This window comes from Pipistrellus kuhlii, unplaced genomic scaffold (assembly GCF_014108245.1).
Source record: "Pipistrellus kuhlii isolate mPipKuh1 unplaced genomic scaffold, mPipKuh1.p scaffold_m20_p_5, whole genome shotgun sequence".
Taxonomy (NCBI): domain Eukaryota; kingdom Metazoa; phylum Chordata; class Mammalia; order Chiroptera; family Vespertilionidae; genus Pipistrellus; species Pipistrellus kuhlii.
This window is the reverse complement of record NW_023425551.1, coordinates 55977838-55994588: the sequence shown is the minus strand read 5'-3', so window position 1 is coordinate 55994588 and position 16751 is coordinate 55977838. Positions and strand designations below refer to the sequence as shown.

Sequence of the window (16751 nt, the reverse complement as noted above, 5' to 3'; positions counted from 1 at the left end):
CATCAAGCAGCTACACCAAGCAGCACATGTGAAGTGAATACCTTGGTGCAGTTATTTGCTTTCGGTTCCAGTTCTTCAATGGTGGTTATCTGTTTTAGAAAGTCAGATTCTTGCATCCCTGGCTGGGATCCACGGCGCTTAAATACAGCTTTGGGGTTGGACAAGATGACTTGAAGGCTTACAGCAAATCCTTTGTGAGAAGTTTAAAAAAAAACCCAAAAAACATAAAAAGAAACTTTAAAACATTGGTATACTTTTCTTTTTTCTATATAACCTTGGTCATATCAAGAGCAATTTTATATGCTACTATGTGCCAGGACCTAGTTCACAAAGTTGAAAAGGAGCATTACCTGTATTTCAGTCTTAAGAAGAAAAACAGACATTACAATACAGTGTGCTTGGTGCCTTCACAGAGGTGTACACCGGCGGGGTGGGGATCTGTGAACAGTCTAGTCTTGATAATAAAGGGTGGATTCTACAAGCTGCTATTTCACAGAAGTCATCACACCCAACAGTAGACACTCTGGGGACAGCTAAGACTAAAGGTAGCAGGAAAGCATTCACACTCAGCCTAATTGAGCTCGAGGTAATTATGCGAGAGCCCACCCAGTTCTGCCTCCTTTAACATCTCTGGATAACACACCACCGCTGGTTTTCCTTGAGTTTAGAAGACAGGGATAGAAGAAAGTTTGCTAGAACATTAATAAATACTTGGTTGGTTCCTGGTGTGGTTCAATCTGAAAAATGTGGGTGGGTTGGAAATCTGTAGGATATATTAGGCCATTTAATACATTTGTTTTTTTTAATATTTCATTTAAAAAATATGTAGTTTTATTAATTTCAGAGAGGAAGGAGAGGGAAAGAGAAACATCAATAAGAGAATAATTGATCGGCTGCCTCCTGTTCGCCCACACTGGGGATTGAGCCTGCAATCTGGACATGTGCCCTGACCTGGAATGAATCTGACCTGGTTCATCGGTTGACACTCAACCACTGAGCCATCCAGGTCGGGCAAAAAAAAAAAAAAAAAAATCACTCCTGCTCCCAGGCCCTTTCCTGGCTTCCCTGGCCAAGGGCATGGCCCTGAAAGGCTGGCACCCAGCAGAGATTTGAGCAGGCAGCTGACCAGAGGAGCCAACTGGTTTTCTAGTTTCTATCACACAGTGGGGTGGGGCCGTTCAGATGCTCTTCACTCCCACCTCCCCTTTCTCTGCCAGGCTCCAGCTCAGTGACCTGGCAGCAGGCAGGTCCCAGGGAGCACAGCACACAGGAAGTGCTAACTAGGCCAAGCCCTGGCTGCCTTCTGGGGAATCGCCTGACCTGCTGTGAAGCTGGGAGAGAGCCCTCCCTCCGGAAGCAGATTTTTAGCTCCTAAGCCATTGCTTTCAACCCAAGATGGATATCTTGACTTGTCTCCATTTCAAACTGTATCTGCCTCAAAGATTACATTTACCCTTCACTATTTTTAGTGAAATTAATTTAGCTTTACAGATGTTTGCAGCGGCTATTGAGATATCCTGAGCCTTATAAAAATCATGGGGGTAGGATCCTCTGTCCTGGTCAGTTGTGTAAAACATAAAGTACAAATTAAACCTGGTTATGCTATGAACACGGGCTTTCCTGACTTCCAGTGGCATGGGGAACGGGTAAGGATATATCCCCTCTCGGTCAGAGGGACAGGGCCTGCTTTAGTAGGTGTTTATTGGTTAATAAATGGAAACATTTGGAAGACATTCAAAGTCCAACAAATAATTTCCGTTTGGGGACAAGATGGAGCAACAAGGGCTGGGTTTTCCCAACTGTCTTATCTATGTCCAGATAAAATGTTTGGGAAAAGAGGCGTGCAGGACAAAGATCTCTGAAAAAGAAAAAGCAGCACAAGCCCTACAATTGCCTCGGCTTCTTGTCTGAAGGGAGTAGTCCACAGGCTCCACCGTGGGGAGGGAACTCAGCTCTGCTCTGCAGTCCCTAAAGCTGAGGAAACACAGCAGGAGCCCCAAGAGAGCCAGCCTCTGGTCTGCAGAGGGCTCTGCTCACGTCTGACTGAAGATCAGGAAATGCTCTTGGAACTCCCTGTGGCCCAGTCAAGAGCCCGGAGAGAAGCAGGCGGGCTGTTCTTGGCGCGCTCAAGGCTGGGTCAGGTCACACTCCCAACAACCAGAGTGGAATGGTAGATGGGGAACCTGGAAGAGGAGCTGGAAGATTATTGTGTTCACTGTGGGGTCACATTAGCCCTAACCTAAAGATTGAGCTGCCTGTCAAACCTTCAAGAGCCAGCCCGGAAAGGATCACAATGCTTCTGAATAACTTATAGTTGTATCCCAGAAAAATGTAAAGTACACAAAAAGGGGAGGCAGTGCAGATGTGTTTCACTCCTAATGTGGATGTGTGTGTATAAATGTATGTATACATAATATATAAAACAAATGAGCATGTATCTTTATAGTACCTAGCAACATAAAACTCAAAATGCCTGATACAAAAATTCCCAGGTGTACAAAGAGACAAGACACTACAATCCTGTAAATAAAAGAAAAATCAGTCAACAGAAACAAACCCAGAAATGACATTGGTGGCAGAATTATAGAACAAGGGCATTAAAACATTATAAATATTCTTCATATATTCACAAAGGTCAGGGGAGATTGAACATGCCAAGCAGAGATATGGAAGACATAAAAAGTCCAAAAGTGCTGGCCACAGTGGCTCAGTGATGGAGCATTGACCTATGAACCAGGAGGTCTTGGTCTGATTCACAATCAGGGCATATGCCTAGGTTGTGGGTTCAATCCCCAGGAGGGGGTATGCATGAGGCAGCCAACCAATGATTCTCCCTTGCCCTTCCTCTCTGAAATCAATAAAAATTTACTTAAAAAATAAGGCTCAAAGTGATCTCATTGTGATGAAAAAATATGTCTTGAGATGAAAAACCTACTGGTTAGGATTAACACATGATAACACATTAGAAGACAATGACAGAAACTACTAAAAGGAAACACAAACACGCATGCAAATACAGAAACAGAGTAAAGGAATGAAAGGTGGGAGAAGGTGATAGAAACATATATTTGAAGAAATAACTGAAAATTTTACAATTTTAAAAAATCCCAAGGCTACATAAGACAGACAATACTAAGAACCAACTTGACATTCACAGAGCAAGCCACCCCAGGCAGAATGCACAAAAGTACACATGGTACATTATCAAGATAAGCTTATAGTAGGGCCATAAATCAAGTCTCAATAAATTTAAAAGAATACAGCTTGTACAAAGTATTTCTCTGACCATATGGAATTAAAATAGAAATCAATAATATAAAGACATCTAAGAAAATCTAATATTTGGAAACTAAACGACATAATTCTAAAGATATGGCTCAAAGGAGGAATCAAAAGGGAATGAAAACAGAACAAGCCACCAAAACCTATGGATGGCATTTACAGCAGTATTTACAAGGAATATGAGCATTTTTTAAAAGTACTAAGCACTTTTATTAGATAAAAAGGAAGGTCTTGACTCAATATCTTAAGTTCCTGCCTTTATACACTAGAAAGAGTACATGAAACCCAAAGAGAATAGTAAGAAAATATATGAATAACTAAAAGAGCCAAAATCACTGAAACAGAAATGGAAACCATAAAAGAGATATGTGAAATTTAAACCATGCCCTTAGGGGGAAAAGGTCAACAAAACTGATAACATCTACCCATGCTTAGGGAAAAAAGAGAATACACAAATTACCAATACCAGAATGAGGGAGGAGTAGCAGTACACATTCTATAAAAGATTCAATTGATAACAAAGAAGTATTATGAGCAACTTTGTGGCAGTAAATTTCAAAATATAAAAATGAACAAATTCCTTGAAAGATATAAGCTATCAAAGCTTTCATTATCATGAAGAAATGGTCCGAATAGCCTTTTACCCATTAAATAAATTTATAGCTGAAAATCACAATCCTCCTCAAACTATTCCAAAAAATTCACAAAGAAGGAAGACTCCCAAGCTAATTTTACAAGGCCAGCATTATCCTAATTCCAAACCCTACACTACACAAAAAGAAAATTATAAGCCTGTTTCCCTGATGAACATAGATGCTAAAATCCTCAACAATATATTAGGAAGATCATACATCAGGAATAAGTGGGATTTATTCCAGGGATGCAAGGTTGGTACAATATTTGCAAATCAATAAATGTGATACATCACATAAAATGAAGGGTGAAAACACATGATCATATCAATAGATACAGGAAAAGCATTCGACAAAATCCAGCACCCATAAAGATAACTCTCAACAAAGTGGGAATTGAGGAATCATACCTCAACATAATAAAAGCCTTACATGAAAAACCTTTAGGCAATGTAATACTCAATAGGCAAAAACTGTTTCCCTTAAGATCAAGAACAAGACAGGGATGCCCACTTTCACCACTCTTATTCAACACAGTGTTGGAAGTCATAGCCACAACAATCAGAAAAGAAGAAATAAAAGGCACCCAAATTGGGAAGGAGGAAGTAAAACTTATTTGCAGATGACAAGGTATTGTATATAGAAAACCCTAAAGAACCCACCATAAAATACTAGATTTAATAAACTGGCAAGTAGTAGGATACAAAATCAACATCTAGAAATCAATGGCATTTTTATATCCCAATAATGAATTCTCAGAAAAGAGAACCCAAAAAGCCAATCCCATTTGCCATTGCAACAACAACAAAATAAGATACCTAGAAGAAAACATAAGCAGTAAAATCTGAGACATCTCTTGGAGCAGTATTTTTGCTCATTATGTCTCCGAGGGAAAGGGGAAATAAACAAATGGGACTACATCAAATCAAAAAGCTTCTGCACAGCTAAAGAAACCATCAGCAAAGCAAAAAGGTAATCCACAGTATGGGAGAACGTATTTGCCAATGATTCATCAGATAAGAGGCTAATCTCCAAAATATATAAAGAAGTTATACAACTCCAGAAACACACAATCCTATTTTAAAAAATGGGCAAAGGCTTGACTAGACATTTCTCCAAAGAGGACATACAGATGCCCAAGAGACGTAAGAAAAAAATGCTCAAGGTCACTAATTATCAGAGATGTATCACCTCATACCTGCCAGAATGGCTAACATTAATAAGTCAACAAAAAATAAATGCTGCCGAAATCAGTTTGGCTCAGCGGTAGAGCGTTGGTCTGCAGACTGAAAGGTCCTGGGTTCGATTCCGGTCAGGGTCATGTACGTTGGTTGCGGGCACATCCCCGGTAGAGGGTGCGCAAGAGGCAGCTGGTTGATGTTTCTCTCTCATCAACGTTTCTAGCTCTCTATCTCTCTCCCTTCCTCTCTGTGAAAAATCAATAAAATATATTTTAAAAAATAAAAAAATTAAAAAAAAATACTGGCAAGGATGTGGAGATAAGGGAATCCTAGTACACTGTTGATAAGAATGCAGACTGGCGCCCTAGTTGGTTTGGCTCAGTGGATAGAGCATCAGCCTCTGACCGAAGGGTCCCAAGTTTGATTCTGGTCAGAGGCACATGCCCGGGTTGCGGGCTCCATCCCCAGGAGGGAGCATGAAGGAGGCAGCCAGCCGATCAATGATTCTCTCTCATCATTGATGTTTCCATCTCTCCCCTTTCCTCTCTGAAACCAATAAAAATATATATTAACTAGTGACACCCAGTACGCGAAATCATGCGAGATGCAGGCCAGTGGGAAATCGTGTGAGACCCGTGACTCCCCCAAGCCCCACTGCGTTGCGAGACCCAGAGTCATGTCCCACCATACTGCGGACCTAGCCCAGTCCCCACCTGGGCGCCTCGCTGTACACACACCCTCCTGCTGACCAGTCTTTGGCCATTATGGCATTAGGGCCACTAAATTTTTATAATATAGATAATATATAAAAAAGAATGCAGACTGGGTGCAGCCACTATGGAAAACAGTAAGGAGTTCCCTCAAAAAAAAAGAAAAAAAAAGAAAAATGGAACTGTCATTTCCCTTTCCCCCCAGCAATCTCACTTCTGGGAATATATCCTAAGAATCTAATTGGTCTTTTAAGGATATGATTAAATAGCTTTTATTATATTTATAATTCTGAGTACATTTTTTAAAAAGATTATTCTTTCTCTATAGAATGGTCTTGGCACCTGTGGCAAAAATCAACTGGCTATAAATGTAAATTTATTTCTGGACTTTCAATTTATTTCCATTGATTCGCATGTTTGTTTATGCCAGTACCACAATGTCTTTACTACTGTAGCTTTATAATAAGTTTTCAAAACAGGAAGTGTAAGTCTTTTAACCTTGTTATTTTTCAAGGCTGTTTGGCTTTTCTGAGTTCCTTGCTTTCCCATATCCTAGTAAATGGCCATCAGGTAAATTAAAGGTGCTCAACATCACTAATCATTAGGAAAATGCAAATAAGAAAACACAATGAGCTATCGCCTCACGCCTGCTAGAATGCCTATTATGGAAAAGACAAGAAATAATCCGTGTTGGCTCAGTAGCTATCCTTCTCAAATGATTCCAAATAACTCCAGAGGAGGGAAGGCTCCCAAGCTCATTTTACAAGGCCAGCATCACTGATCAAATCACAGACATTAGGGGGGGAAAAAAAAAAAGGTTATAAGCTAATCCCTGATGAACATAGAAGCAAAAATCCTCAACAAATGCTAGCAAACCAAATTCAGCAATACATTAAAAAGATCATACAGGCCATTGGAGAGCCAAGGTGGGAGGCTCAGAGCAGGATGTAGGAAGAACTTGGGGCAAGGAGATGTGATGCTCAGTGCCCTCCACCCAGGACATCGGCTGGCCCAGGGGCTACCGAGCTGCTCCTGCCGAGCACTGCTGTGGCCCAGGCACTGCCATCGCCAAGCCTCTGATCGCTGATTTATTCCAAGCAACACACGGAAACCTCTCTTACCGGTTCCCGTCCAGCCTCAACACTGCCAATCAACCTGTGGGAAGATGGTTTGAAGCTTTTGTTAAGAGAAACAGAAGTGCTTCTGCCTCTTTTCAGAAACTGGAGGAAGAGGAGTTATCAGAAACATCAGGAGTTATCAGGAAGATGAAGAATTCAGTTAGAAGAATTCCCCATGCTGAAAACACTGGATCCAGCGACTGACAGCACCAAGGCCACTGTGCAGCACTTGGGCTGGGCCATGTAAGATACTAAGCTCCACAGACACAGATCAAAGCAGCTCATGAAGCAATGGCTTTAAAACGTCACCCAGAGGAATGGAAAGCAGCTGGCACACCAACAAGAGAAGGAGATAATGACTACTTCACTTGCATTGCTAAAGCTTAGGAAATGTTAACTGATCCGGTGAAAAGACCAGCGTTTAACAGTGCAGATCCTACTTTTGATAACTTGGTTCCTTTTAAAAGTGAAGCAAAGGATAATTTCTTCCAAGTGTTTGAAAGACATTCCAGATGGTCAAATAAAAAAAAAATGTGTCCCTAAACTTGGTTATATGAATTCATCATTTGAAGATACAGATGTATTTTATTCTTTCTGGTATAATTTTTATTCTTGGAGAGAGTTTTTTCATTTAGATGAAGAATTAAAAAAAAAAAAAAAAAAAAAAAAAAAAAAAAAAAAAAGCAGAATGTCCTGATGAGAGGGGGACTTAAAAGCAGAACAGAGCAACAAGAACACAAAGGAAAAAGAGGAGACGGGCAAGATAAGAACAGCAGTTGACAATGCATACAGCTACAATCCAAGAACAAAAAATTAAGGGAGAAGAAAAGGCCAAGAAAGAAGCAGAAAAGAAAGCAAAAGCAGAAGCAAAACAGAAAGAGCAAGAAGCTAAAGAAAACCCAAGACAAGCTGAATTAGCAGTTGCTTGTTTAGCTAAAGAGAAAGAAGAGGAAAAAATTAGACAACAAGCACTACTGGCAAAGAAGGAAAAACATGCCCAGAAAATACATTAAAATGGAAAGGCACAACCTCATGCAACACTTGGACTCGCTTTTCTGACAATGAGGCAGAGTGGGTTAAAATGATGGAAGAAACGAAAAAACCATGATTGCCTTGAACTAGCAAGTTTACAGTGCTGGAATGGAACACATCATCAACAAACAAATAGGGTGGGGGGAAGAGAAGAAATAAATGAGCATATTAGAAAAGAGAAAAAGGACTCTGAGACTCATGTATGACAAGCATCTAAAGAATGCAGAGAAACCAACTGGCGGTGGTGGGAATGGCAGTGAAAATTAGCCAGACGATGATCTGAAATTACTGAGTAAACCTCTGAACCTCTCCCCTGCTGGTACGAATTCCAGATGGGAAGTTGCAGCTATAACATACCTTCTTCTGGAGTCAAGAGAACCACCAAAGATGTTACTGCAAAGCAACGAGTTTTCAAAAACTTGACCCTCAACAAAAAGATGACAAACAAAAGGGCTTTTGGTAAATTTTAAAGAGCATGGAGTGGTGCCCCAGGCGAACAATGATACATCTTCAGAACAATTTGAGGGTCCATGCACAGACTTCACGCCCCGGAACACAGAACAGAAGCTTCTGTAACAAGCTTGGTAAACACACCCACTAAGTACACCTGAAAGGTGGGGGGAAATAGCAGGAGGACAAAAAAGTGCTGCACGAAACAATGTAAGGAATTCGTTGAGATGGTGAAAGAAAGGAAAGCTGCTCAACAGCAAGTACTGAATGCATTTAGAGCAGAGAAATGACATATCACAATCTTTGCTGCATGTGCATTTTTATCATAAAACTGGAAATACTGAAACAAAAAGAAGATCATGATCCACTGGGATTTATTCCTGGGATGCAAGGTTGGCTCAACATCCACAAATCAATTAGCATGATACACCACATAAACATAATGAAGGATAAAATTATATGATATCAATAGATACAAAAAAGGCATTTGATAAAACCCAGCACTTCTGATAAAAACTCTCAGCAAAATGGGAATAGAGGGAACCTAGCTCAACATAATAAAGGCCGTATAAACCCAAAGCTAACATTATACTCAGTGGGGGAAAACTAAAAGCATTTTTCTTAAGATCAGGAACAAGACAAGGATGTCTCCTTTTACCACTGTTCAACATGGTATTGCAAGTCCTAGCCAGAGCAATTAAAAAAGAAAAATAAATAAATTGGAAAAGAAGTAAGCCCTGGCTGGGTAGTTCAATTGTTTGGAGCATGGTCCCAATGCACCAGGGTTGCAGGTTCAATCCCTTTTGGGGCATGTGCAAAAGTCAGCCAATGAATGTGTGAACAGGTGGAACAACAGGTGGTTGTTTCTCTCTCTCTTCTTCCCCTCCCTCTCCCCCCTTTCCTCTCTCTCAAATCAATTAAAAAAATTTTTTTAAGAAAAAAGACTGTCATTATTTGCAGATGATATACTATGCATACAGAACCCTATAAAAATTCCACCCCAAATTATTACAACAGTCATAAATATATTCACTGAAGTAGCAGGATACAAAATTAATATTCAGAAGTTGGTTGCATTTTTATTTTATTATTTAAATATTTTGATTCAGAGAGAAGAAGGGAGAGGGAGAGAGACAGAAACATCAAAGATGAGAGAGAATCACAAACTGGCTACCTCCTACACACCCTCTACTAGGGATCAAGCCTGCAACTCAGGGGCACGCGCTCTGACCAGGTATCAAACCACAACCTTCTGGCTCACTGGTTGATGCTTAACCACTGAGCTACAAGGGCAAGGCTTGGTTGCAGTTTTATACACCAACAATGAACTGTCAGAAAGAGAAATTACTAAAACAATCACATTTATAATTGCATCAAAAAATAAAATACCTAGGAGTAATTTTAAAAAAAATGTTTTTTATTGACTCTTTTTTTTAGAGAAAGAGATATAAGGAGAGGGAGGGAAAGAGAGAGAGAAACAATGATGTGAGAGAGAAACAGTGATCAGCTGCTGCCCACACCCACCCTTACCAGGGATTGAGCCAACAACATGGGCATGTGCCCTGACTAGGAATGGAACCTGTGACTTTTTGCTGCACATGACAACGTTCAACCAACTGAGCCACACTGGCCAGGGCCAATGGATAAATGTAACCAAACAGGTAAAAGATGTGTAGTCAGAAATCTATACAACATTAAAGAAATTAAAAAAAGATACAAAAAAAAAAAAAAATAGAAACATATACTGTGCTCATGGATAAGCAGAATTAACATAATTATTGTAAAATGTCCCATATTACCCAAAGCAATCTATAGACTTAATGCAATCTTAATCAAATACAAATGGCATTTCCAGAGCACTAGAACGAATAATCCTAAAATTTGTATGGAATGACTAAAGATCCTGAATAGCCACAGCAACCTTGAGGAAGAAGAACCAAGTTGGGAGTATCATATTACCTAATATCAAACTATACTACAAAGCTATAGGAATCAAAACAACATGGTAATAGCATAAAAACAGACAAATCAGTGGAACAGAATAAAGAGCCCAGAAATAAATTCACACTTTTGTGGTCAATTATTCTGTGACAAATGAAGCAAAAATATACAATGGAGTTAAGACATTCTCTTCAACAAGTGGCATTGGGTAAATTGGACAGATACATGCAAAAATACAGAAACTAGACCACCTTCTTACATCACATACAAGAAAAACTCAAGATGGATTAAAGACTTAAATGTAAGACCCAGAACCATAAAACTCCTAAAAGAAAACATAGGCAATAAACACTTTGACACTGCTCTTAGCAATATTTTTTTCTGATACATCCTTATAAGGAAAACAAATGAAAAAATAAACAAGACTCCGGGCCACCAGCTGGCAACCACTGGACTAGGGTATGCTGGGACTGTAAACTGGTATAGCCACCTTGGAAAACAGTAGGGAGGTTCCTAAAAAAATTAAAAATAGAAATACCAAGTGACCCAGCAATTCCTCTTTGGATATTTATCCAAAGGAAATGAAAACACTAAATCAAAGAGCTATGTGGACCCCCATGTTCACTGCAGCACTGTTTACAATAGCCAACATAGGGAGCAGCCTAAGAGTCCGTTGATGGGTGAACAGATGAAGAATATGTGATACATGCACACGCAATGTTATATTACTCAGCCATATAAAAGACCTACTGCCTTCTCCGACATCACGGATGGACCTTGAAAGTACTATGCTAAGTCAGATAAGTCAGAAAGAGAAATACCATATGATCAGACTCATATGTGGAATCTAAAAAACAAACAAACAAAACTCAGAGATTGGTGGTTGATAGAAGCAGGGGGTAGAGAGTGGGCAAAATGGGTACAGATGTATAAAATTCCATTTACAAAATAAGTCCTGGAGATGTAATGTACAGTGTGGTGACCATAGTAACACTGTATTGTTCCTTTGAAGGTTGCTAAGAAAGTACATCTTAATAGTTCTCATCACAAGAAGAAGAAAAAAATCTTAACTGTGTGGTGATGGTTGTTAAGTAGAATTATTGTGGTGATCATTTTTCAAATATAGAATCATTACTTCATATATCTGAACCTAAAATAATGTTATATATAAATTATACCTCAATAAAAAATGTGTAACTTCTTAAGTGCTTTTATTTCATAATCTTGTACCTTCCAGCCTTGGCATCTGTGAACTACTCAACTGCAAAACAAATACGTGAATAATAGTGTTTCAGGAATTATTTTCTCTAGATTTAAATCAGATATAGAGAGCAAAAGCAAGGGCTATATTAAAGAAACCTGTCCTTTATTTATTACCATCATCTCTAAATTGCCACCGTTCCATGCAAGTGTTTATACAGGTTTGTAACACTGTGCTTTGTAACAGCCATGATAAAGATTCCTTCCTAATCTATTACTTCCCAAGTGCAGACAAAACAAGTAAGCTTTCCACACTTACTTCCAATTATACTTTAGAATAATTTTCTTCTAGTGCAGAAAGGAACGAGAAGCACGGCCTGGCTATTAAGTAGGCTGTTCGTCTGCCCTGGGACACAGGCAGAAACTTTGATTGCTTCAGGGAAAACCATTCTAAAAAGAATGCTCGTCTAGTTTTAAAAACTCCTCAAGAGCTATTTAGCAGCCATTGTTCCCTGTGGAAAAAAATAAAACACCTTTCATTTCTAAGAAGCATTCTTTATTTAATCTAGGAACGGTTCATTTAAATCTTGACTCTGAAAACAATAAACCATCTCAGAAAACCAAGCTGCTAAGGAAACAATCAGGAAGCTGAACAAAGATGAAAACTTGATCCTAAGAATAAAATAAGCTTAATTAACTGAATTTTAAAATATCCGTGAGTGACTTCCTAATAGGCCGATAGCAGGGCACAAAGGCATGCCCACTACTGAAGTCTAGAGGCGGGAGTGGATCTATTGCTGGACAGCCAACAGGCTCTGCTGGGAAATGAACCGGGTACGTGGTGAGAGTGGCAGAATCAACAGGCTTGGCGCTGCCGGTGTGAGAATCACTGTCTCATGCTTTTTGTCACCTTTGAGATGTTCTACTTTACATTATCTGTGACTACTATTGAATGTGCCACTAAGCCACACCATCCCAACCCACAAAACACAGGAGAACGGGTAGAGAAGATATCCATGTAAATAACTCTCTTCAAACCCCAGTGTGTAAAAGTGAAATAATTTTTAAAATAACAAGAGATGGCAAAGACAGATAGAAATTGGAACTCTTGTGCATTGTTCGTGGGACCATAAAGTGATACAGCCATTTGGGGGAAAAAATATGGCGGCTCCTCAAATATACAATTCCCATGTGACCCTGCAATTCCACTTCTAGGCATATACCCAAAATAACCGGAAGCAGTGAGACGTCAACGGTGCCTGTGCACCCATGTCCACAGCGGTATTCAGAATAGCCCAGAGGTGGAAACAACCGAATGTGTGTGAACGGATGAATGGATAAACAGAACGTGGTCTATGTCTACAATGAAAGATTATTCAGTTTTAAAAAGGAATGAGTTCTGACATGCTACAACATGCACAAACCCTGAAAACATACTGAGTAAAATAAGCCAGACACAAATGACAAATATTGTATAATTCCACTTACGTGAAATGCCTAGCACAGTCTAACTCACAGAGGAAAAGTAGAATGGTGGGTACCAGGAAAGGGGTTGTGGGGGGTTTTGTGATCATGATCAACCTCTAGAGATGGATACAAAGTGATGCCACTATACAATTAAAAATGTTTAAAAACATCCAAGCCGGTGTGGCTCAATGGATGAGCATCAAACTATGAACCAGGAGGTCATGGTTCAATTCCGGGTTACAGGGCACATGCTCAGGTTGTGGGGTCCGTCCCCAGTAGTGGATGTGCAGGAGGCAGTAATGACTTTCTCTCATCATTGATGTTTCTATCTCCTTCTCTCTCTGAAATCAATGTTTTTTTATTTTTATTTTTTAAAATATATTTTATTGATTTTTTACAGAGAGGAAGAGACCAGGATAGAGAACTAGAAACATAGATGAGAAACATCGATCAGCTGCCTCCTGCACACCTCCTACTGGGGATGTGTCTGTAACCAAGGTACATGCCTTTGACTGGAATCAAACCTGGGACCTTTCAGTCAGCAGGCCGACACTATCCACTGAGCCAATCAGGTTAGGGCTCAATATATTTTTTAAATGGTTAAAACAATAAATGTTTTCGTATACTTTACCACTATAAAAAACACATTTGCATTTCCAGTGCATAACTTATATTGTTGGTGGTGCTTTTCCATTGCTATGACTTTAAACAAACAAACAAAACTCCTTTCCTGTGCTCAGATTCTTCTGGCTTGACCAACGGAAGTGCTTTCCATGGAAATAATTTTGCTGAGCATTCTCAAGTGTTTTGTTGTGGGACTATCTCATCTCAAACGTCCAGAATGGCTTGGGAGGGAGCCATGTCTACTAACGGACTACAGTGAGCCACAGGAAGGAACACGAGAATAGCCTGTGGCCAGCTACACTAGCTGTGCTTAACACTGGCTGCGTTTTATAATCACCTCAAGACTTAGAAAAATATTATATATACCGCCCCGCCCCTCCCCCCAATACCAGGCCCCACACCCAGAGATGATGGTCAGCAATGGAGCTCAGGTCTGGGTATTTTTTCCAAAGCTCACGGGGTAATTCTGAGGTGTAGTCAGGTTGAGACCTACAAATTAGACCCTCCTTACACAGCTCTCTGGAATACACCTCAAAATTCCCTCTTTAAAAAAAAATCTGACCATTAAAGAATAATGGCAATGTGATGGTTTTAGAAGGAATGAGAGACTGTATCTTTTAATTTTGATAATCTTTAAACTAGAAAAAAAAAAAAAAAGTTAAAATTCACGAACTCAGCAAAAATGTATCCAAGCTACCACTGCCAGGGGCTGCCAGCGCCTGACCTGGAGGTGCCAGGAAGACCTGTGGCACCCTCCCCCCCAGAGCAGAAGACGCAGGGGTCAGGCAGGACGCGGACTTGAGCGCCACCTCACGGACAAGTGAGGAAGTGCAGGATTCTGGAGATGTGTGTGTGTGTGTGGGAGCTTCATGGAGAAAGGGATTCCTGAACCACTAAAGCTTTTCGAGAGGCGGCTAGAAAGAAGCCAGGCGAACACGGGAAGACAGTGACTCTCCCCACTCTGGGCTGAGGGCAGTGGGTGCCGCGCTTCATTACCGCAGGCCCATCCGCCTGGGGCAATGCTGGGCCCGCCCTGGCCCTTGGCAGGATTGGAAAGGAGGTGGAGAACAGGGCAGAGTGTTTGGGGATGTCAGGGTGCCCAGGAAGAACCCAGCTAACTTCTGAAGTCAGTGCAGAGAGAGAGAGAGACCAGTGGTAGTCACGGCAACCCACCTATGTGCCAAGGAAAACTGGCAAGCGTGCCAGCCCCCAGGCCAGGGGTGCGGAGCAATATGCTTTAATTCTTACTGTTTGCACTAATACATTGTCCACAGCAGATTCCAAATGAGAATTATATCTACAGACGCTCTCCTCGGGGCTCTCGGGAAAGTCAAGGTGGTGAAAAAGAACCCAACTCCCTTGTGACTTAGTTAGAAAAGATGAGACTTATTATTATCTTTTTTTAATGTTTTCATTGATTTTTAGAATAGGAAAGGGGAGGGAGATGATAGAAACACTAGAGAGAGAGACATGTTGATCAGCTGCCTCTTGCACACCCCCTACTGGGGATTGAGTCGGGCATATCCCCTGACTGGGAATTGAACCTGGAACCTCTTGGTGCATGGGACGCTCAATCCACTGAGCCACACCAGCCAGGCGAGACTCATTCTTTTAAGTTCTTCCTTGTGCCCTCAGTCGTTAGTACAGAGAAGAATTCTGCCCTCTCAGCAGCAGGGCCAAGCTGACGCGCACGCTACACCGAACACCTTGCAAATCTGAATGCTATAAATGACATTTTCTTTTGAAAGCTCAAATGCTTTTTATTTTTTTTCAAATGTTTTTTGTTTGTTCAGTTTTCCAGCTGGGAAATTAAGAAAATGAACACATATCTGCTTCTCAACAACTTTTTAATAATCTTTTTGTTTTCTTTTTCTCTTGATAAATCATTTTTAATGATGTTTTATCTAAAGCAAGATGTTAATCCCCACATACCGTCCTACACAGAGGTGATTCACTGAATGATAACGAGCACAGGCCCACCAGCCAGCAAAGAGACGAAGTTCATCGCAAGCCCAAAGCAAAGAGTTTGCATGGCCTTACAAGCGGGCCTCCGAGAACGATTCGAAAGGGCGACATGCAGTGAGGATTCGAACATTCACAGAAGAGCGGGAGCTTCTGCACGTATCTATTGTCACTTCAGCCTCACCAAGAGGCAGGTGTCTGATCCCTAATCGACAGTCAGGAAACCCGGAAATACAGCCTGCCTGCGCCCGAGTAGGGTGTGGGGTCAGCGATCCCCTACCCCACAGCTGCCTGCCCCGGCCCAGATGTGACCTCCACAATAACCAGTCACATAGCACTAAGCCGATTCCCCTGGGCTAGTGGTCAGCAAACCGCAGTTCATGAGCCACATGCAGCTCTCTGCCCTCTTGAGTGTGGCTCTTCCACAAAATACCCCGTGCGGGCGCGCACATACAGTGTGATTGAAACTTCGTGGCCCATGTGCAGAAGTCGGTTTTCGGCCTGGGCGAGTCTATTCTGAAGAAGTGGTTCTAATGCCAAGCCACACTCAAGGGGCCAAAGAGCCGCATGTGGCTCACCAGCCGCGGTTTGCCGACCACTACCCTGGATAGATGTATGAGCCATTTAAGCCCAGAGACACAGCTGATCTTGCTTCTTGGTTGAGAGCGTACCAGTTGCTGGTGTCTACAGCGCTGTGCCAGATGTTCTGCCCGGAGGCCTTCTCGGGAAGCCTTCCATCTCCTCTGCTCTGCAGATGAAGTCAGCAGAGGCTCAGAGACCAAGAACTGGGCCACTGGAGGTTTGGTGGGCGAGAAGGGTTCAGAGCCCAGTGGAGAGAAGGGGAGGCCTCTCTGGGGACACACTGACCTGAGTTTGAATCCCAGTTCCACCGCTTCATCACTGTGCAGCCCTGGACAAGTTTACTTAGTGTCTAGGCCTCAGTTTCCTTATCGTTGCAGAGGATGCAAATATTAGCACATCCCTTCAGTCTTGAGAGGATTAGATAGGAAAGCACACAGAATGACTAAAAATGCCTGCTGCCCGGTACATGCCCAGTAACAATAATCACCAAGACTGCTGGGCTTTCCTGATGAAAGAGAAAACTTCTGGTTTTCAAAATTCTTAGTCCTGAAAGTCAGCTTTATTCCATTG

At 41.3% G+C, this 16751-nt stretch overlaps 1 protein-coding gene and 1 pseudogene across 1 annotated transcript in view; one reads left to right on the top strand and one right to left on the bottom strand.

The window, feature by feature from the left end:
• B3GAT2 (beta-1,3-glucuronyltransferase 2) overlaps window positions 1-16751 on the bottom strand; it is a 59683-nt gene that overhangs the window by 1912 nt on the left and 41020 nt on the right. The window contains exon 3 of the mRNA XM_036413341.2: window positions 42-190. Within this exon, the coding sequence (XP_036269234.1) occupies window positions 42-190 (149 nt within the window). The remainder of the gene's footprint in view (window positions 1-41; window positions 191-16751) is intronic.
• Window positions 5941-9463, top strand: LOC118705097 (annotated as a pseudogene).